Source organism: Gekko japonicus, unplaced genomic scaffold (assembly GCF_001447785.1).
Source record: "Gekko japonicus isolate JY-2015 unplaced genomic scaffold, Gekko_japonicus_V1.1 scaffold2213, whole genome shotgun sequence".
Taxonomy (NCBI): Eukaryota; Metazoa; Chordata; class Lepidosauria; order Squamata; family Gekkonidae; genus Gekko; species Gekko japonicus.
In genome coordinates this window covers 63296-84581 of record NW_015164260.1, presented here as the reverse complement: position 1 = coordinate 84581, position 21286 = coordinate 63296, and the positions used below count along the sequence as shown (strand labels likewise).

General features: G+C 46.6%; 1 protein-coding gene across 1 annotated transcript in view; it reads right to left on the bottom strand.

Annotated features, from left to right (window-relative positions):
- Positions 1-8297: 8297 nt before the first annotated feature.
- Positions 8298-21286, bottom strand: part of TMTC1 (transmembrane and tetratricopeptide repeat containing 1) — a gene marked incomplete at its 5' end in the record, with an annotated part of 75272 nt that continues 62283 nt past the window's right edge. Inside the window, 6 exons of the mRNA XM_015408711.1 lie at positions 8298-8439; positions 8800-8877; positions 10911-11033; positions 16246-16383; positions 18010-18154; positions 18638-18773. Coding sequence (XP_015264197.1) covers positions 8305-8439; positions 8800-8877; positions 10911-11033; positions 16246-16383; positions 18010-18154; positions 18638-18773 — 755 coding nt within the window. The remainder of the gene's footprint in view (positions 8440-8799; positions 8878-10910; positions 11034-16245; positions 16384-18009; positions 18155-18637; positions 18774-21286) is intronic.

Here is a 21286-nt window from a genome sequence, read left to right as displayed (position 1 = left end):
ATCATAGGATGTGTGTACAAATGGTGGTTTCCCAAAAGTGGTGCTGGCAGGTTCTCACTGCAACTATTCTTTGTCAGCATGTGAGCAAAAAAGGAACTCAGCTGTTCATTTGTGAGTCTTGCATGGTTTTCAAAAGAGAAAAGAAGTATCAGGGGATCCACTTTCCTGCAGCATTGCCCTCTCCTTATATTAAGGCATTGTTATTTTTTTTAAAGGAAAAATATTTCTTTGGACAATGTATGTTCCTCCTTAGAATTAGCAGGGGCAATTCACAATCTAGTTTAGTCAGTTGTAACGCTCTACTGACTTGTATGGAGTTAGGGAAAGCGGAATGTAACTGGAACCTTAAGATGGGGGGGGGGTGGACCACAAGCTCCCCACCCACTCCCAGCTGTCAATATAACCACTTGGAATGAGGTTGGTTTAGCCAGTCGGGGACAGAATCATTGGACGGAGAGTGAGCGGGGAATTCAGCTGGGTTTCCTAGGAAACTCCGTAAGATTTGCTAGGCTCTTTTCACCTTGGAAACTTATATTAGTTAATAAGGGGGTGGAGATCACATTTACTATGTTACTATGGTTGCACGTCTACTGTTATTACAAGGTTATGACCTTTTCTGCATTTTCATTATTTTCGCTTGTAAGTTCCTGTTTCTTCGAGGGACTTCTTCTGTTCTATGTGTGTTTTGCTCCCTCTAGTAGTTGATTTGATATTACACTGGTTTATGTCTGGCATTATCTCCCTGCAGATAATGTGTGCGGGGTTTTATGCCAGACATAACCCAGCATAATAGTGCATCGATCACTAGAAAGAGCAAAATACGTGTAGAAGATGACCTTCCCCCCTGGAGAAACAGGAACTTACAAGCGTGAAAAATGAGAATGCAGAAAAGTCCTACGTCTTTCAAGCTGCAGACTATAGTTTGGTTACTGTGTTGTCTGGTTTGTTGGAACTGAATTCCCTTTGCAAGAATGCTCAGAAGGAATCTAGCACTTCGATGGATTGGAGAAGCAGGACTTGGGTCACTGCAGAGTCTCGCAAGCAAGTACCAGTTGAGCTCAGAGAGACTGTCAAGTTGAAATACCCAGGTATTTAGCAATGGGAACCTTGGTTGTACTAACTATTCTATACAGTGGATGATTTGAGGTCAAAGAAATACTGTTTACGTTTATTTGTCCTGCAAGTGCTGCTCCTAATTTAGACCCACAGAGGCAGAGGTTATACCAACATTATAGTGGTATAGTTAACCAAACCACTAATGCTGGATAAAGGCTAGTGCTACTGTAGCATTAAAGGAAAAGTTGTGCCGTAGATGTCTGCATGGAGTTATCTTTTAAGAAGCCCCTGAGAGGCGGTGGCTGAAGTTTTGCACATTGCAGAGGACTCTGGTGTGAATTATCTGGTTTGCCCTCCATTTGGTGTGTCAGGGCTTGCTTCAGCTTCTCATGAAAATGCCAGAAAACACCCTGGTTGTATATTTGTAAAGCAAGATTGCGACTGATGGGTAATCCCTGTTTCAAAGACTCTTCTGCCCCACCTCGTCATTTCTCATCAAGGAACCAGCACTAAGCCTCTGAGAAATCCCAAGCAGGCTTGCCACATATTTCTTACTTCAAGGAATTGCTCCCCTTTTCCACAATCTGTTTCTTATTCTGGAACTCTTTGGGGAGCAAACCTACTCCTAAGGTTGCCAAGAACACAGTTTGAAAGCGACTGTTATCTGTACACAGCCGCAGACATCCAGCACCACAATTTGAAAATGCATTGACAGGCCTAAGTCTATGTAGGGATTTGAGAACCAGATCTTAAGGAGCACACGATTAGTACCCCGAAACAAATTAAATCTGTGCTTTGAAAATCTCTAGGGAATAGACAGCACGAACAATCTAAGAAACAGCTCAGTTTTGCAAGCATGTGTGACGACAACCAGGCGTTGCCTGGCGCCAATATCAAAATAAGATTGCTCTTCCTATTGCCCGTGCGTCCTTATCATTAACATCAAGACCCTGGTCTGAAAGCTCGTGGTGCAGGGAACTCATGTCCATGTCGGCTTCCCCATTCAGTTTCGTAGGCAACTCTGCACACCCATCTCTTTGTGTGTGTGAAGCTCAGGGCCGGCTCACTCACTAGGTGTTCGCCTAGAGCATGCCAGCCCTTAGGGGCGCCAAACTGTAACACACACCCCGGCCAAAAGTCCCTGACCGGGTAACCGCTGCCACCTCCCAGAAGCTGATGCCTGTTGTGAGAGTCCTCGGGGACCAATCGTGCGGGGAGGCATGAGCAATAACCACCTGGTTGCAGCCAATGAGGAAAGCTACAGTGGGCGGGCCGTGCGCAAGTAAGTGGCTGGCTCAGGGGTTCCATGTGGAAAGCAGTGCGAGGGGGTCCGGGTGCAAAGTTGGCCATGCTGTCCGACACCTTCCACATTCTTCCTAAAATGCGTTTATTTTTGAAAATTGGTGGGCGCACGGGGACGGGGCCAGAAGGGATCCTTGCCTAGGGTGCAAAATAAACTGGGGCTGGCCCTGGTGAAACTGCCCGCTCAAATGAACTGAATAGGTAATTCCTTACTAGGCTGAACAGAGCTGGACAAAACTGATGGAATGGGGGAAGAGCTGGTGCTTTTTAAGTAGCTCTCTGTCACCACATTCAAATGAAAATATAGCCTTAGGTTTCAAAGTGGAACAGGTGAACTGAGATCTCAGTCAGAGTTTAGTTTTCGACTGCCATTTGAGATTGAAATTTATAATCCCCAGGCCTTGATCTCTTTATCTGCTCAGCAATCTGTTCAGCATTTGTGATTTGGCTCATGTCTGCACAGGTGTGCTTGGAAAACAGCATTTCAGCACATGGGAAGAACTGATTGTCTATTCTGCATTCTCCCCCCCCCCCCTAAAAGGCCCAGGGATTCTTAACAAAAGCTGCACAGGCAAACAGCAGGGCAGAAATCGAAGTATTTGGGGCTGCATTTTGCCTTTGAGCTGGGGGGGGGGAGAGAAAAGGAAGGAGAGGCGTTTCCTAATATCTACAAGAGTAAGATCAATTTTACTGCCAACTCCCCTGCACCACTGGAACAGTCAAACCGGGCAAGAAACTTGTTGCAATATGATTTGCACAGTGTAAGTCTTTCTCAGTTACAGCCTTGATTAATCTATCAAAGGGCTTAAATCAGACAGTCAACAGAACCATCATCATGATTAAAAAGTAACAATGTGCTTTTCTGTATTTTAGTGAATCACAGTCCAGGTAAAACTACGATCGCTGCACCAGACCACAGAATTCAAAACTTAATTACTGCATGAACTGCAGGAGAGGAAAATGGACAAGAAGCGTAATACTGTCTCCTTTCTCTGGCGGTATTCCACATTCTGGGTCATTTTGCATAGCCAAAACTGGCTCATGGATTAGATTCCAGCTGTGTGCACTTGACGAGCTGGGGCATGTCGTCATGGTGGCTGAATAACAGATGCAAAAGGAGTTTGTTCCAGATTGGAGGGATGAGGAGAAGATGCCCACTTTTGTCTCCTCTCAGTCGCAATCTTAGGGTGCAATTAAGGGTGCTGCGCATTTGGAAACTACACATGGTTTGAAAATGGGCTCCTGTTAGTCTAATTTGGGGGCAATTTTAATCATGTGAAAAACAGCAATAGAGGGGCTGATAGAGAATGTCCACAAATGAATCCCACTCAATCATGATGAGTGACGGGTATCTTAGTTTAATGCCATTTCAGGTCTAGTGCACAAAGGGGTCATTGTCGTCTTCTTTAAAAACAGTGCATCAAAAAGGAACAATACTGAGCAGGTCTACTTGGGAGCAAGTCTCATTTTATTCAATGGGGCTTACTCCCAGGAAAATCCTCTTCAGATGTCAGCCAAAATGCATTTCTGGTAGTGTGTATGGATTGACTGGTTCTTCAGCTTACTGCAAAAGTAACTGGTAGGTTGCTGCACTTAAGGGCCTTGTGGGGCCACTCAGCCTAGCATGTTCCATATCTGTTTTAATGCCCTATCCCCACCCCCTTTTTCCACATTCTAGGACTCCAATGTCAGTGGTTTTTGAGCCAGTCTGGTTCATGATATACTGGCATTCCAGTTTCCCAGCACCTTATCCCCTGGACTCCATGCCATGGCAAAGGTATATCTCCAATTATGTCTACATTTGGATAAATTAACATGTGAAAATTACCAATACCACTGTTTCTTGTTAGGAAAAAACCATAACCATTACCAAGACAAGATATCTTTGATCAACACTTATTGTCATAACCACTCAGTTGGAGAAGACAGAAACCATTCTTTTAAGAAAGTAACACTTCTTTTAACTTATAAAATTTAAACACGAATTCAGCGTCCACATTCTGGGTACATGCACCTGGGATACAGAATGATATACAGTTAACAATCAGCTAGTTGTACAAATCTCGTTTCCGATACGTTTCTCCCACCCCCGGGCAATAACGTCAGATTGTCTATTTGAGGCACTCCAGTGGCCCAAAGACTGTGGTCCAGAGGGGGCTGAAGTTAAGCACTAACTGGGCCATCCTAAGCAGAGTTACATCTTTCTAAGCTTATTGTACTGTAACTCCCATTGAAAACGAGACAAGTTAGCAATAGCCAGTTTGTTACGTTGTTTTCAGTGGGACTTAGCCTATGACTAAGGGTGACATCACATGCACTGATGGTCAACGACTAATTGATGGTCACGAATTTATCACTCCTTCACTTACTTTGAATTCACATTATGCTTTTCCCATTTTAAACCCCACTCTGACTCCTAAAACTAGGGCAGGAGAACACCTTCCAGCCCCCCCCCCCCAGCATGACTATCTGTATTGCCTAGCAATGGGGCTAAGAGGCAATCCGACAGATATCCTTCTCGTGAGCCTCTCCCACCCCTACCTCCTCTGCTTCCCCCCTCTCCAGTGAAACTGCAGAGGTTGCAGGCGTGGGGAGAGCACACTCGCAATGGGAGAGACACTCCATGCGCTTTACGTGGCACATGTAAAATCTGTCTCTTTTATGTGCAGAAACCATCAGGGGGCTTTCGTTGCAGTGCAAAGAACTTCCCGCTGTGGACTAAGCCACGGGTTTGCTGGGTGGGGAGGTTTACCAGGAAGGATTATATTCACTTTGCAAAAAAAAAATTGCTTAATATTTTCAAAGAAATGCAGATGAGACAGTAGACCTTAGCCACAAAGCTGATTAACTCTATGCTAGATCAAGGCCAACAATTGCCCACTGGTTTTATTTAGATTTCTGCAATTAACTCATCCAAACTCATCTAAGGAGTTAGGACGGGGGTGCCCAACATTCTTCAGCCTGTGGAATTCTGGTACAAATTGGTGGGTGTAACCACCCAATGGCTGCTGGAGGAGGCGGAGCCAACCACAAAAAGCCAGGTTATCCATAACTCTAATAGTAACTCTTCAACGTTTCAGGCCGAAGCTCCGTCTAACAGGATGCCTTTTAATCTACTCAGACAATCAGAAGTCCTGCTGGGGAAAAGCCCCACCTGGCTCCATCCACTTTCTAGAAGCACTTGGTGGGCACCAGAAAAGGCGTCAGTGGGCGCGATGGCACCCTGCTGGGGACCTGTGAGTTAGCACATCCTTGGGTAATGGCTAAGAAGGGCTAGTTCCCATGAAGTATTTATACCTGTTTGGCTTTTGTTGGTGCTCGATCACCTTTCATTCTATATAACATCTTAAGTTTGTGAAACGGTTTATAATCTTGCTGCATTTTCTTGAGCAAGAGCTATGAAAGAAACAACTACAACACCATTTCACAGATTTATCCAAGAACAGATTTTCCCAGCTCTAAGTCCACTGGGTTACACTGAGAGAAACGCTAAGCAGATCTATTCAGAAGTAAGTCCCATTTCATTAAATGAGGTTTACTTCCAGGAAAATACTGTTTGGATTGCAGCCATTGGCTCCCAGCTATTAAGGCCACTCAAGGTAATGTTAGCGTTCTCATGAAGGATCCAAAGGTCAGCATTTTTACTACTTAAAAACAAATGGTCTGGCGTTTTTCAATTTACGTTCCCCCAAACTGCTATTTTAGAGGTAAAGTGCACAAGTACGGACAGCTGATTACCAAATGGCAGTACGTATTATTCCATCAAGCACTGAGAAGCATTTACTGCTCCCAGGCCTCCCCAGATGTCTGATCAAGTCTGGGATGGCAGCAAAATTTTCTTGACTGCAAGATCAACGTAACGATAGGCTCGCCACTTGATTAGCTGTTTTTAATGGTTTTGACTCCGGCTCCAAGATACGCATATTTAGGGTGCTGATATCTGTATGGCTTTTCCTTATGGTTATTATTCGTCCTAAGCCACTTTGAGAATAGTTTATTGAGAGAGTGTGAGACAAGTGTTTTCAAATTAGTATACCGTCATCCACATTCCCCCATTCGATAGGGAATGTAAGATGTAGCACAAGCAGTGCTCTGTGGGACCAATTTTTGGGTAAGAGGTAGGGATGAGTTGGGTTATAGAGAATTGCTGCCTGTTTCCTCGGCATGCTTACTGCAGCCCTGGCTGGGCATCCCTTTGCTCGGAGACTCGGCAGTCCCGTTCGCATCACCCAACGTCCAATGGCTTTGTGAGGAGGAACCTCTTCCTCTCGTCATCATGAGCCCCACCCACACGTCTAACAGCTACGCTTCTAAATGGGCACGTGGAATCCTCACCTGAGCAAGGAATCAATAGAACTGGGTGCTAAGGGTCACCGGGGGCGGGGGAGATGAATCTACTCCAAGCTCCAGGGCATCCAAGGGCTCCGGAAATAGCAACAGCATCATTCACATACATTCCTCTCCTCTGTGGTCGCCACCTTCTTTAGCTTCACAAAAATAAGAGCGACAGCCACAAGTTACATTACAGGTCTGCTTGTGAAAGAGGTCACCTCAGCTCTTACGCACACAGTGAGCTAACTGATATATATATATATTTATATATATAATATTTTATTATGTTAAATAAATAACTCTTTCTCACACACACACACACAGAATAAAAACATCCCAACCCTGTCTGATGTGAGCTCTCCTCTGCTGCATGTATGTTCTGATATTCTTAATCAAGCAAAAGAGGTGGAATTGCCCACATGGAAAAAATAGCTCCCCCCCCAAAAAAAAACCCTCTGTTTCCCACTTCTCACCCCGCTTCTCACAAACAGACCAATCCAAAACCTCTGTAGAGAGTTAAAACATCTCTGCAACCTCTGCCAAGGTTCCAAGGCCCACTCGGGGTGGGTAATCTGAGGCTCTCCTTCCCCAACTGCCAAGGCCAACGGCCCAACTGCCCTCAGGAGACCTCCAGAATCAGACTCTGATGCAGCACAAGGCTCTTCAGCTTTAAAAAGAGGCTGGTGTGTGTGTGTGTTTGTGCACACACATGAAACAGCTTGCATGCAGGTGTGGGTGGGTAGGAGGCCATCTCTGGATCCCAGCTGTTATATTTTGACCAACTGAAATTATTTTCCAGAAGCAGCTGCAACCTTTAATATCGCGAAGACAAGGTGAGCTGTTTGGGCTGTTTTTAGAAACGGATCGCCCCGCCCCACCCCGCCCTACCCAATTCATTTAACTCTCTACAGAAGCCTACTTTTCTGATGGAGAACTAATTTCTGTTGTGAGATCTTTGACTGTAAACTGCCATTAAAAAAAGATGACATTTCTTAGGAGACTAGTCTCTTCTGAGATCTCTCTTAAGGATTAAAACGTTCAGCTAAACAGCAGACGCACCAGCCTCTTCCTTGGATGACAAGTCGATTGTGTCCAAGGATTTACCATCAGAACCCCTGAGAGGGCCTTGAAGAGGGCTGCTACCTTCCTCCCTGCAGCCATCGCAGTTTCCTCCCACGTTTTCTTAGCTTGCTGCCGCCGCTACGTTATGGACCGACGGGCCTGTTTTCAGTCGCCCTCAGTAAAGGATTCCTCTTAGAAAGCCTAATAACGGACTCCACAGACCTCATCCCCAGTCCATGCTGTAGCAGGCCATCGCCTTACTTCCCACCACGATCCCAGGGCTCGGTATTTTTTGTGAGTGGGAGCTGCACATTACCGATCCATCTCCTGTGCTGAGCATTTAATGGAAGTAGAACAAAGCATACCCAAAACACAGAACTGGATGAACATGAGGAATTGTGTAGCACTGATGACGCAAGGGTGACTGCCAACCCATTTATGGCCTGAATGACCAGCACACCTCCTTCTGGGCTGCTTCCACCTGGCGGGAAAACCAGGGCTTTCTGCAGCATTCTCTTGTCTCCGGGAGGCGGACGTTCACCGTGTCCCTATTTATCTTCTCTCGTGAACTTCCTGCAGCCGTTTCTCTAAACGGTCCAGTTTAGCCAAATTCTCTTTCAGCAGTTTGCTATTGGGAACCAGCAGTAAAGCTTTCTTGTAATAGCTGCGTGCTGTGACGTAGTTGCCCTGCAAAAATAAATAAGATGGCGGGGGAAGAATCAAAGATCCAGTGGCACTGCCTGTTTGCTGAAACATCACAGCCTATTAGATAAAATTGTGCTACAGCCCCTCATGCCGTTATAGCAGGTTGGTTCCACAGCAGAGTGCATAGGCTCTGTGTGCGGACGGTCCCTGGTCTAATCTCTCTGCCTAAAAGAACTCAGGTAGCAGGTACTGGAGAAGACCTTTTTCTAGAAGTAGCCAACTTTCTGCCAATGGTTGCCACTGTGGTTTTCGCCTACAGCTTTTCCTGTAAGCCTCTGAGGTGAGATCTGCTCCTTCTCTCCTAATGAAGCTGGTGGAGGTAGAGCCGGTGCATCGTCTTACCTTGATATGTTCAATCCCTCCCATGTTCATCCAGGCTTGTGCTTGCTCCGGGTTGAAGTCTACGGCCACTTTATAGCTCTAAATTAATAGAGATTTTAAAAGTTACAGGACCTGTTACCGAGAGTTGGTACCTTAATGAGGCTACGGACGTGTGTCTCTGAAATCGCCTTAGAACCATTAATGTTTTCCTGTGAAACAACATCATTTTTTTACAGGCCCACCATGGAAGGATCCTGTTTCGCAAGGGTTTTAAAAGGCTGCTTCCCTGCAAAAGGTGGTGGTGAAGCCAGGTGTGTGGGGAGGCGCGGAGGAAAACAAAGTATGCGGAAGGATGGGGAATATTTAGGGGTCCCACGGGCAAGCAAAGCTTTTGGGGAAACCCTACAACAAAACACACTGCTGCTGCCGAAATTAAAAAAAACACACATGTATCTAGACCACCACTACATAGTCGCATCTGCTATAACTTTACCAACATCCTGACATCAGGATGTTCTATGTCTCCTTATTTGGTACTTTGTGGTAAGTCCGCTTAGAGATTACTTTAGTTATACCATGGGGGGGGGGGTATTCCTATCCACTCAGCTTGTCTGCATGGAAGTCTAGGGCCACTTTATAGGTCTCAATGAATAAAGTCATGTTCCAAAGTTGTTCTTTCTCCTACAAGCATCTGTGTCATAGGCAGTATTCCCTCTAAGCTGAGTTAGTGTGAGCCAGCTCACAGTTCTTTAGCCTCCGGCCCACACATTCTTACCTTAGCTCAGGAAGGATGGCTCCAGAGCAAACTAATTTATGCAGCAGCCGAATCGCTAGCTCACAACTTTAATGCCCGTAGCTCACAAAGCAGAATTTTTGCTCACAGGACTCCACAGCTTAGAGGGAGCATCTATGTCATAGGTTACCCTTCCTGCCAAGGGTTGCCAAGTGCCTGGAGGTGGGGGGGAAATCCTGTCCCACTGACAAAGAATTAATGGGATGTTATTTACCAGGTGATGCTCATTTTCACACAGCAAGGCTCTATTAAATCACATTTTCTCTCCTGGCCTGTTGGCAACCTTCCACCTACCCCCCCAACTTGTGTCACTCTGTAGTATAGTTTAGATATTTATATCCCTGCTTTTCTCTCCGAAGCCGCTTACAACACTTTCCCCCCCCACTCCATTTTGTATCCACACTACAACCACCCTTTGAGGTAGGTTAGGCTAAGAGAGAACGAGACTGGGCCTAGGTCACGAAGCGAGCTTCCATGGCAGAGGGGAGAGATCTGAACTGGAGTCTCCCAGATCCTGGTCCAACACTCTGAGCATTACAGCATGCCGGGCCTCTGTCTAACTATTACACGAAGCTGAGCCAGTTTGGTTAGGAGCGCGGACTCTAATCTGGGAGAACCGGGTTTGATTCCCCACTCCTCCTCCACATGCTGCTGCTGGTGTGACCTTGAGTCAGTCATAAATTGTTTCGGAGCTGTTCTCTCAAGGGCAGTCCTCGAAAGAGCTCTCTCAGCCCCACCTACTGTGTCTGCTGTGGGGAGGGGAAGGGAAAGGAGATTGTAAACCACACTGAGACTCCTTCGAGTAGTAAAGGGCGGGGTATAAATTCAATCTCTCCTTCTCTTCTTCTTAAGTCTCCCATGTAGGCTAATACAACAATTGCAAAGAGCTCTGCTTCCGTATAAGAGGCTGGACTGCAGGACGTTTTGGGTCCCCAGCTACTCTACAAGTGGCACTCCCAAATACAGTATAATCCAATGAGAGCTGTGTCTATCAGAACTCCAGAAATCATTTTGATATGGAACATTCAACCCACATTTTAGGCCTTGGAGCTTTGCCGGGGGTATTGTGGAAACAAGCGTACAAAGGCATAGATAGCCTATGAATTATATCTATTTCTCTAAAAAGATAACAGTAAGTCAGATGCAACTGGAGAAGGAAGACTGAATTTCCATACCGCCCTCTCCTTTGGGGGGTGCCCTTTACTGTGCAATTTTTCAGCTGTCTCTTCTGTTAATTTGAATACACCCAAAGCGATCTCCAGTGTACTGTGATATGCTTAATTAAGTGGTCTATATGTTAAAAAGTAGAAATAAGGTTTGTAATTTATTTATTTTTTACCTCGAAAGCCTTGTCCAGATGATTCTGTTCTCTTAGCTGGTTTCCTTTTGTGAAGAAGAGCTCAGATATGACTTTGGGGTCCTTTGGTTTCAGCTGTAGAGCTTTATCTATGGCTTCAAGGGCCTGCACCAGACAAACGGCACAAAAAGGACAAGAACAGCAATAAAAGTGGCTTGTCTCAAGCTCCCACAAACGTTTTGAATGGGCTTTACTCACAAAAAAGCTGATTCACCCATGTCAATCCTATTGCATCACGTAAGGACATGGTTAACATAAAAGAAAATATCGGTAGGTGAATCAGAATGCAGTATTCTTCATATGAATCGTATACTAAGCCTGGCATAACTAAAAATAATAACATAACTGGAAACAAAGAACTGCAGCGAACTGGGCCCGAGTGAATGATTTAGCAAAAAGGGCTGTGAGACAACTCTGGGGGTCTGTTTTTGGTTACTGCTGTCTCACCAGGACACATAAAAACGTCAGATAATCATGACATACATACATAATTCTATGCACTGTGGGGCTTGTTGCCAAGGCAGTTCCTTAGAACAATCAACATGCTCTTAAGAGGAAGATGATACCAATTTGAAGAGAGAAGCACTCCCGAGACTCATGCTTTGAGATGCACATGCTTTGACATGTGCCATGTGGTGATGCTTTCCAAGGCATAAATATGGATAGTTTGGGCTGTATCCTTACCTCGGTTCACTGAGCATCCCTGTACCTTGTACTTCTCAGATCCTTCTTCTGAAGAGGTAAACTCAATTAGTGACTCTCTGGTCCCTATGCACTAGGCACCTATTCTTGAAGGCTCCACATTTCTACACATCTTTCACGGAATGTCAGTTTCCGTGAAAGCTGAACCATAAAGGGCTTGAGTCTGGACCCTCTAGTTTTAGCCATTCCTCCCAGTACGTGTCTGACAAAAACGTTTTACTGGTCTCCCATGCCAAAAGTAAAAAAACCAATGGCTCACTTTGTTCCTGCCTGCAATCTACCATGGAGCAAGGAAACAAAAAACCCTTCTGTTCTAATTATTATAAAGTGCTACATTAAAAATGCCTGGATCTTGTGATCAACCACTTCCACCAGAAGCTGCACTTAGAAGAGTAAACAATAAACAGAATAATAGTGCAGAGCTGCACCCTTCTAAAACCACTCAAGTCAATGGCTTACTAGAAGGCTGTAACTCTGCCTGGTATTGTAATGTATGTCGCAGCATTATTTCACTTATTCGTTCTGGTTGCAAATGTTAGCACTTTGGGATTTGAAGACTGGCAAATATGCACACAGCATACTGCCCGGGGATCCAGGATGCCAGCAAGGAAGCAGGAGCGAGGAAAGGGGCGGGAGAATGGGGGGAGACAGCCAGCTTGCTGGGGAGGTGGTTGACAGTGACAGCACGCTCCACACCCAAGATGTCCCGTGGTAGAATGAGCCAGAACTTCCCGAGTTCATTGCAGAGCTTGGAGGAGAGGGAGGTCGGTGGCGGGCAGGAGAAAATGCGCAACAGCACCCCCCCAATGCGTCTGCAAGGAGGTGATGTGGGGCGGCGAATCAATGACCCCCCCCCCAGCTAGCCACACCAACGCTGAAGTAGGGGAAGGGGGTGGAGCCTCACCCTGGGTAGTTTAGGATTGGTGAGCTCGGTGAGGTTCCGCCCAGGAGATTTAAACAGAAGGCATGAGGGAGGCTGGGGAGGAAGAGCAAAGGAGAAGCCCAGGGGTGCTGTGCTGGGTCTTGGCGAGTTGCCATGAATACACTTCACTGAAAGCTGGACACACAGTCCAAAAGCAAGCCGAGAAACAGAGCCAAGGTTCAAAATGCCGGGAAATCAGTCAGAGTTTTCAGGAGCAAGGAGCGGAGGCTGGCAGCGAGGACAAGGTCTGAGATTGCACAGTTGCATCTGCACTGTGGCAGGTGAGGGTGGTTGCTTATGACCGGATCCTCCCTTCCCTGGGAGGCAATCTGCCAAGACTCACAGCCCCTCACATTGCCTTTGCAGCAGCTGAAGTCTGGCACTCCTCCTTCTCTCCTGCACATTCAGACGCTGGCGTGCCCTGCCTCTGGGACACTCAGGTGAGCTAGGTGGGGACTCTGGCCTCGGGGTGTCTCCCACTGGGGGTGCTGGGCCAGGCTCTGGACCACTCTCCCTCTGACTGCACCTCAGTCTCTTCGCCTTGCTGCCCCTCCTGCACAGATGCTGGGGCCTCTTCTCCCTCAGGTGCTGGCAAAGGTTCCTCTTCTGGGCTGACTCCAGAGGAGGCCGGGCTGCTCCCTGCCTCTTCCTCATCTGAGGAATAATCAGCCTCAGCAGAGCCAGGACCCATAACATGTGCCGAGAGATCACCTGGTGTCATGCCTGTACCTGACCCGGCGCCCGGGAGCTCTGAAACTGAGGACTCCGTGCCTTTAACATCATCGGAAGCACGAGAGTCCTCACCAAACCTAAGTGCCGGGGAGGATGAACGCCAAACCCCAGGTCAGTTTGCACCTGAAGCCGATCGGGCAATGCCTGGCCCCAGCAACACGCCACCCGATTCTCCGCCACCTGTTGACCGGCTGAGGAATCAGAGATGCTGGGATTTGGCAACCAGGAGCAAGGAGGCACGCTTGCGAGGTTGGCGATCATTAAACCCAGTTTACTAACAGAATCAAGGACTTCATGAAGCCATGCTAATGAGATAACGACCCAGCATGCTATTTGAACAGACCACTGGCTGCTAGCAAACTGTGCTGGCAAACTTGTCCGTTGGACCAGAAGCTCTGCACCTCTAACTCTGTTTGGCTCCTGACTGATTTCCCGGTTCCTGACTCCAGTCCACGTTTTGCCGACCCCTCTGGCTCTTGATCCTCGGCTACAGCTTGGCTTTGTGTGATTGGGAGTTTTGCTCGGACACTTTTGATCTCTCTGGCTTGACACTTGGACTGGACTGTAAACTCTCCCTCTCTGTCTTGCCCCACTGGCCCTGTCGTGACACCTGGGCTGTCAGCAGGGGAGAAGGAACTGGATGCAAATGGACCCCCTCCCCCCTGCATTATCTGAGGCTAACTCAGCCTGCTGGCTACAAATCAAGCCCTGGAGGACCCCCAGGACCCCCCAGACCCTGACAGATACTTATACGTTATAAGCATATTATTTATAGAAGTGGTAAACTGGGTTGGGAAGAGCAAAAGGTATGGAACTAGGACTGAGCACGGATGGAGAAGAGTGGCCGTTCTAAGCTGGTGAAGCAATTTACTGGTTAATACTGGCAATGAATGAGACTCTGGCACACTAACTAGTTATGTGACTCTTGAGATCAGTTGTTTTATCAGACTGTCCTGTTTTTAATCCCATGGTTCTCTTAATAAAATATTTCTAGCATTATGTTGCCTGTTTTAGGATTTCCTAAAGTCTACATCTGAAGCTGTTTTAAAGGAATTGCCCTTTTCCACCATTTTTGCTGCTTTTTTTGTTCTTTTATTCTGTCGTTTTATATTTTTTTTTTTAAAAAAAATTCTTATTGTCGTAAGCCACACTGCAGATAGTTATGTGGAGAATGAAGGTACATATATTATAAATAAATAAATTATAAGAGGGAACAGAGAATTGGACTGAATTTAGAAGGGCATAAGGCCTATTGTAAACAAAAGTCTTGTGGCACCTTAAAGACCAACACTTTTTTCCAGCATATCTTTTGTGGATTAGAGCCCACTTCTTCAGATACAATCAGTGAGGATCCCTACTCACTGCATCTGAAGGGGGGGTGTCCAGTCCACAAAAGTTTATGCTAGAAAAAAAGTTCGCCTTTAAGTTGGCTGCAATCAGTGGCTACTAGCCAAGGTGACTATATGGAGCCTCCACATTCAGAGGCAGTAAATCTCCAATTACCAGGGCCCGGAGGCAACATCCGGGGGAAGGCCTCAGCCTCTACACCCTCTCGCTGGCCTTCTAGGGCAACTGGCTGGCCACTGTGTGGGACAGGATGCTGGACTAGATGGACCACTGGTCTGATCCAGCAGGGCTCTTCTTACATCCTTAAGGTGCCACAAGAGTCCTATTTATTTTTGCTGCAACAGTTTTCACTTATTTATTTCATTCCATTTATTAATTGCCTGTCCCCACAATTGTGGGGCTTTAGGCGATGTACAAAAGTTCTAAAAGCATAAAAATATAGCACCGTCTTATAGGATGGTTTTTGGGGTTAAATATTGTAATTTATTGTATGTTTTATTGTATTTTAGATTCCGGCTTTGCCGCCTGTGAACCGCCCTGAGCCTTTGGGAGGGCGGTATAGAAATCCAACAAATAAATAAAATTAAAATAAATAAAAATTAAAAATTAAAAACCAAGTCCAACAACACACAGTACTTAAAAGCAAGTGATGAAATTTTGTAGCTCCCTACCATATCTGGTACGTGAGTGCTTCACACGTTCGGGGGGAGTAAGTTCTATAAGGAGTAAGGGTCCAGGTAGGGTGCCAGCCATGATGTTAACCGTTGTCGTCCTCAACCGAATGCCCGGTGGAACACCTCTGCCTTACAGGCCCTGTGGAACTGCATAAGATCCCGCAGGGCCCTGGTGTTATTTGGCAGAGAGTTCCACCAGGTTGGGGCCAGGACTGAAAAGGCCCTGGCCCTGGTCGAGGACAGCCGGGATCTCTCTAGGGCCAGGGAGACCCCTCTGGGATTATAAACCTACTAGACTCACCATCTAAAGGCTCCCTATGGTTTCTGAGGCTAAACACAGATTTGTTTTCAGGACTGCTTTTAAGAAAGAACAAGCTCTTACATTTTCAGGAATCTAAAACCCCAACAAGCACTACACCAGAAAAAGAGCTGTTTCTTTTATGCATTTGATGTCAAACACAGTCACCGTCTAGCGGCTTTTGAGGGCTTATTTGTAAGCCTAAGGGAACATGTCTAAGAAGGTCTACTCAGAACTGTCCCCTTTCATTCAATGGGACTTGTTCCCAGGAAAGTGTCATGGAGAAGGCAGCCTAAATTAGGGTTTTATATTTCAAAACCCATATACTAAATTTTGCTTTGAACACAGTGGTCAGCTAACAGCATGAAGATGGCATGTGTGCTCAACACCTGGGGGGTGGGAGATGCTGAACAAGTGGGAACCTGCAAGGACTTGTGGGAAGCCTCTCACCCCCCCCTCCGCTTCACCTGTCGTCTTACCAGATATTTCTGCTTTAACTAATCTAGCCACAATACATGCTACAATATGTGCACAAACCACATGAAACACGTAGCTTTGGGGGACCACCTCAAGCTGTACAAAGTGCTGCTCCCCCATCAAGTGCATGAACCGGGAACTTCCCTGTCACAACAGCATCTGTACCTTGTTGTAGTTCTCCTGCTTGCTGTAGATGGCTGATAAAAGGCGGTAGCACTCCAGGCATTCAGCCTCCTCAGTCACAATATGATTGGTCATTTTTTCCGCCTCCTTCGTCTGTCCCATCATTGCCAAAACCTGAGCCTACAAAAACCAAAAACAAATATAAGGTGCCCCCAACCTTCCTGTTGAGCAGTTAGAATACCCGTGAAAGACAGGTTGCTTACCTGTAACTGGTGATCTTCGAGTGGTCATCTGTGCATTCACACCCTTGGGATACTCTGCGCCTGCGCTGACCTTCTCGGTATCGATAGCTAGCAAAAGGGATTTTCGCGCCTCTCCCAGGTCACGCGCCGGCTCCACTGCGCATGACCAAGGAGGGGCACGCAGATCCCGCCAGTTCCTTCTGACCGCCGCCCAACAGCCTTCAAGAAACAAGATGAAGGGCCGAGAGCAGAGGGGAAGGAGGGCGGGTGGTGTGAATGCACAGATGACCACTCGAAGATCACCAGAGTGCGACTCCCCTAAACAAACGAGGCAAAGCGAGTGCCCGTCGGTGGGGGATATTTTAAGGCCGCAAGTCCTACACCGTTTGAAACAACCCCACCGCGGGGCCATAGGCCAGCGGGAGGGGAACGAAAATAAAGAATAAACACCGAAAGAAAAATGCTAACTACAAAAATAAAGAAAGAGAAACTAACTAAACGCAAGTTTAGCAAAAAAAGTTGGTACTTAGCAGACCGAGGCAGAAGGCGTCCTACCAGCGCGGCGGTCAGAAGAGAACTGGCGGGATCTGCGTGCCCCTCCTTGGTCATGCGCAGTGGAGCCGGCGCGTGACCTGGGAGAGGCGCGAAAATCCCTTTTGCTAGCTATCGATACCGAGAAGGTCAGCGCAGGCGCAGAGTATCCCAAGGGTGTGATGCACAGAGACCACGAAGAAGATCATTCCGTTGCATCAAAGCAGGTCAGGATGCCTGAGGTGTGCTTAAGCTTGTTGTACAGAAGATACCAACCTCACTTTATGCGATTATATTTCAGTAAGCATCTCTGACTAGTTTCAAAAACGATAAAGGGAACTTGGATTGAGTTTGAACATTGTCTGTGTACACCCCCCCCTAATCTTCACAGTATGTTTTTGTCTCATAGGCAAAACAACAGGGGACAAAAGAAACAGATGGCTTTAAAAATAAGTGAGACATTCGCTTCTTGCTAGGAAGCCTGAGGTCCCCCCCCCCAATGCAGCTATCTTTTCCACTGAACTAGAGGCTGACCTGTGATCATCTTTTTTGATGTGAGGTGCAAAAGTAATCTGATTCAAGCCTGAAAAATTCAAGGACAAGCATGAACTGACAGGCAGCATCTGGAACCGTTGAGCATGGCCATAAAAAGATAACGGCCCTTAAACTTGCACTGGCAGGTACGGTATTTCAGAGCCTTTTAGCGACAGCAGCTTCCAAGGAAAAAAAAAACTCCGTCCCAAGTGTAGTTAGGTTCTTTTAATTCTCTGGGCTATGCCTGGGTTTTATATGTTTACTGATTGTGACTATGTACTTGTCATATTTTATGTCAATTTTATGTACCTATTTTACCCCTTTTGCATTCTCTGTTGGTCAAGACTTCGGTCATATAGACCCATAATAAATTGAATTGGAAAAACCAGAGAGGGAGAGAGAGAGAGATACATGTCTTTGACACAGAATGAGGGAGTAGCAAAGTCACACCTCTCAAGCCTTTGGAGGCCCTTTATGACTGTTCTGCTCACACACTCACCAAGGCCAGCCGGGTCTCCCTGTTGGATGGCTGCAGGGCTGCGGCTTCCCTGTAAACCTTCAGCGCATCTTCGTAGCGCCCCGTGTTGTAATACAGAGCTCCAAGGGGCGACAGGATTTCAGCATTCCGTGCCACTTTCAGCGCCCTGAAAGAATGGCAGCCAAAACAGAAAGAAGTGGAGGTGAGAAAGCAAATGGTGTGAATTTAATGGCACCTGCAGAAGGATCTGACACAAAAGCAGTCACAGGTGTATGGGCTTTTAGCGGGTGAAAGGGGGGGGCATCTTTCATGCCCTTAAATGACTCTCTGCTCTTTGCTCTCATCATCCATCGTGCCCTTCCACTATCCCTTTCCTTGGCATGTATTTGTCTTGTGTTGTTGCTTCCCTATAGCTCCTACCAAAATATCCTGAATGTCAGCCAAAAAAAAAAATTCAAAACACTTCCAACTGCAATAAAAGAATAAAATATGTATAAAGTGGTGGTTTGCATAATTCATCCAGAGAACCATAATTTGCATTTTTCCTGAAATAAATTCAGGATCTGGGTGGGGTGGGCTGTTTGACAAAAAGACTGTCAGCATTCTGCGGAAGGGAAGAGCCGGACTTCTCTCTTCCTGCTTTCCTTACCGTTTGTACCATGCCTCAGCGTCCTTGTTCTGCCCCAATGAGCGGTAAAGCCTGCCCAGGTTCACCATGGCCACGTAGTGACTGGGGCTAAGCTGGATGGCCTTCTGGTAGTGGGAAACCGCAGCCTCTGGAGAGCCTGCAAAAGAGGGTTATGGTGGATCATGACTGCCCTCCACACAATCAGCAAAAAACAAAATGGCTGCCGCAGGAGGCGGAGCCAGCCACAAAAATGATTGCCACAACTTAACTTCAGTAACACAGCGCAGACCCTTGTGCTGTGGTGGCACCAGCTGCCAAACCAACATTTTAAAAAATCTGCACAGCCAATCAGAAGCCTTGTTGGGCGAAAGCCCTACGTGGCCCCATCCACTTCCTAAAAACACTTGGCTGGCTCCAGACAAAGTGTTGATGGACACCACAGCGCCCATGGGGACTCCTGTACTAAATGATCAGGGACAGGGTTCATCAAGGACTGCTTCCTCCTCTCATATGAACTTACTGAATGTTTAGTGATCTTCAGGGGCTTGTTACACTTGCTCCCACTGCTAAGAGGCATGGTGGGTGGCCAGGCGAGACGGGATCTTTTTGGTGGTGGCACCAAGGTTATGGAACACTTTCCCTGGGGAATGCTACTATGGCCCCCCAGTGCTGCCATTAAGGAGGCAAGCGAAAACAGTGGTATTAGTTCTGTAGTGGCCAGGACTCACTGCTGAGGTTACTGTTTCAATATTTTGTTGCTGAGTTTTTACTGGATTGCTTTTGGGTGTGATTGGTTGATGCTGTGTTTCCGATTTGAACTGAGGGTAGCTGCTTTGTGGACCTAGTTAAAGTCAAAGAGTGGGATTAAAATGTTTTATGTGAATATAAGCAAAAATATAACAGTGAATGGAAATTTACTATACAGTTTGAAGGTATTGGGCACAACCCTATTCATCCCACACAAGTACAGGGATGTGCAACACGGTCAACATGAAAAGAGAGAGTACACGAGTCAATGCAGAGAAAACTCAAAGTACCAGTCTCCTCCTCATGTATTTTTATTGATGTATTTATTCCCTGCTTTTATTGAATTCGTTGTCTTACCGCTTTCTATTACACTTTAATAAGTAAGCTTCTTGCTTATGGTTCAATTCTGCTTGGTTCTTCCACTGCTACCTACTAATATTTATCTTTGTGAGTCACAGTGTGAAACACTTACATGACAAACTTCCCCCTCTCTCTGTGTAAGCTATAATGTCCCTTCCAGTTCATCTCCCTCCAGTAAGGATTTTCCTTGCTGCCAATCAGAGTCAACAACACCAGGTCCGGTATACAAGACAACAGTATATAGAGCAGCTTCATATAGACTGCAAAGACCTGTACTGACAACCAGTATGGTACAGTGGTTAGTGTCAGACTAGGATCTGGAAGACCCACTTTCAGATCCCCACTGTTGTGGGTCAGCCAGGACTCAGCAACAGCGAGGACTCCTTAGGAGAAGAGCCTCATGAAATCAGCTCTGAACCAGAAGCAACGGGCAAGCAAGAAGATGAGCTGCAGGCTTCTCAGCATTCACAGCTGATAGCTGATGCAGAGACATCAGCACCTTCCAGCCCCATTCCAACAGAGGAAACCCACACCCTTGGAGCACTGGAGATGAAGGCTTAGAATGGAGCTTCAGGAACGAAGACAAAGTGCAAGTCTCCTGGCCCTTAATGGCAACCAGCTGCTTGCTGATGATGAGTAGCTGCAGGCAGTGTTCCCTCTAAGCTGAGTTAATGTGAGCCAGCTCACGTATGTTTGTCTTCGCTCAGGAAGGATGGCTGCAGAGCAAACTGATTTATGCAGGAGCCAAATCGCTCACTCACAACTTTAATGCCAGTAGCTGACAAAGTAGAATTTTTGCTCACAAGACTCCACAGCTTAGAGGGAGCATTGGCTGCAGGGATACTTCCAAGCAGCTGGCTGCAAGTAAGACCTTCCAACAGAGGCCTTAAAAAGCCAGTCAAGGGAGACTGATCAATGTGGAAGCAACAGGTCACCAACCTCTTGACTCAGCGACCCCAGTTCTGAACTCTGCTCTGTTCCTGCAACCCTTGAACTGGCTCTTGACCCTGACTCTGGAATCTTCCTCCCTGCATTCGTGCATGACCTCGGACAGTTGGACCTTGCTTCCTGTATAATGCTCTGAACTGGACTCTGCTCTCTTGGTAACTGACCTTTGGATTGAACTTTGACTTTGACCCTGGAATTTGGCTTGGACTGACCCTAGATTCTGACACCCAGTCTGCCAAGGAAGCTTGCTGGGATGCCTTGGGCCAAACGCACACTCAGCCTAACCTACTTCACAGGGTTGTTGTGAGAATAAAATGGAGGAGAGTAGAATGATGGATCCCCATTGGGGAGAAAGGCATGGTAAAAATTAATAAATATTTTAATCCCTGATGAGCCATGAAGCTTCTGATGTAGACTTGGAGCAGTCAGTATCTCCCAGACTAGCCTGTCTAGGTTGTTGTGAGGATAATATGAGATTAGCCCCACATGTGCTGGCCAGAGTTTCCTCGGAGGAAAACAACAAGAAGAAGAGATTGGATTTATACCCTGCCTTTCACTTGGAGTCTCAGAACGGCTTACAAACTCCTTTCCCTTCCCCTTCCCACAAAAGACACC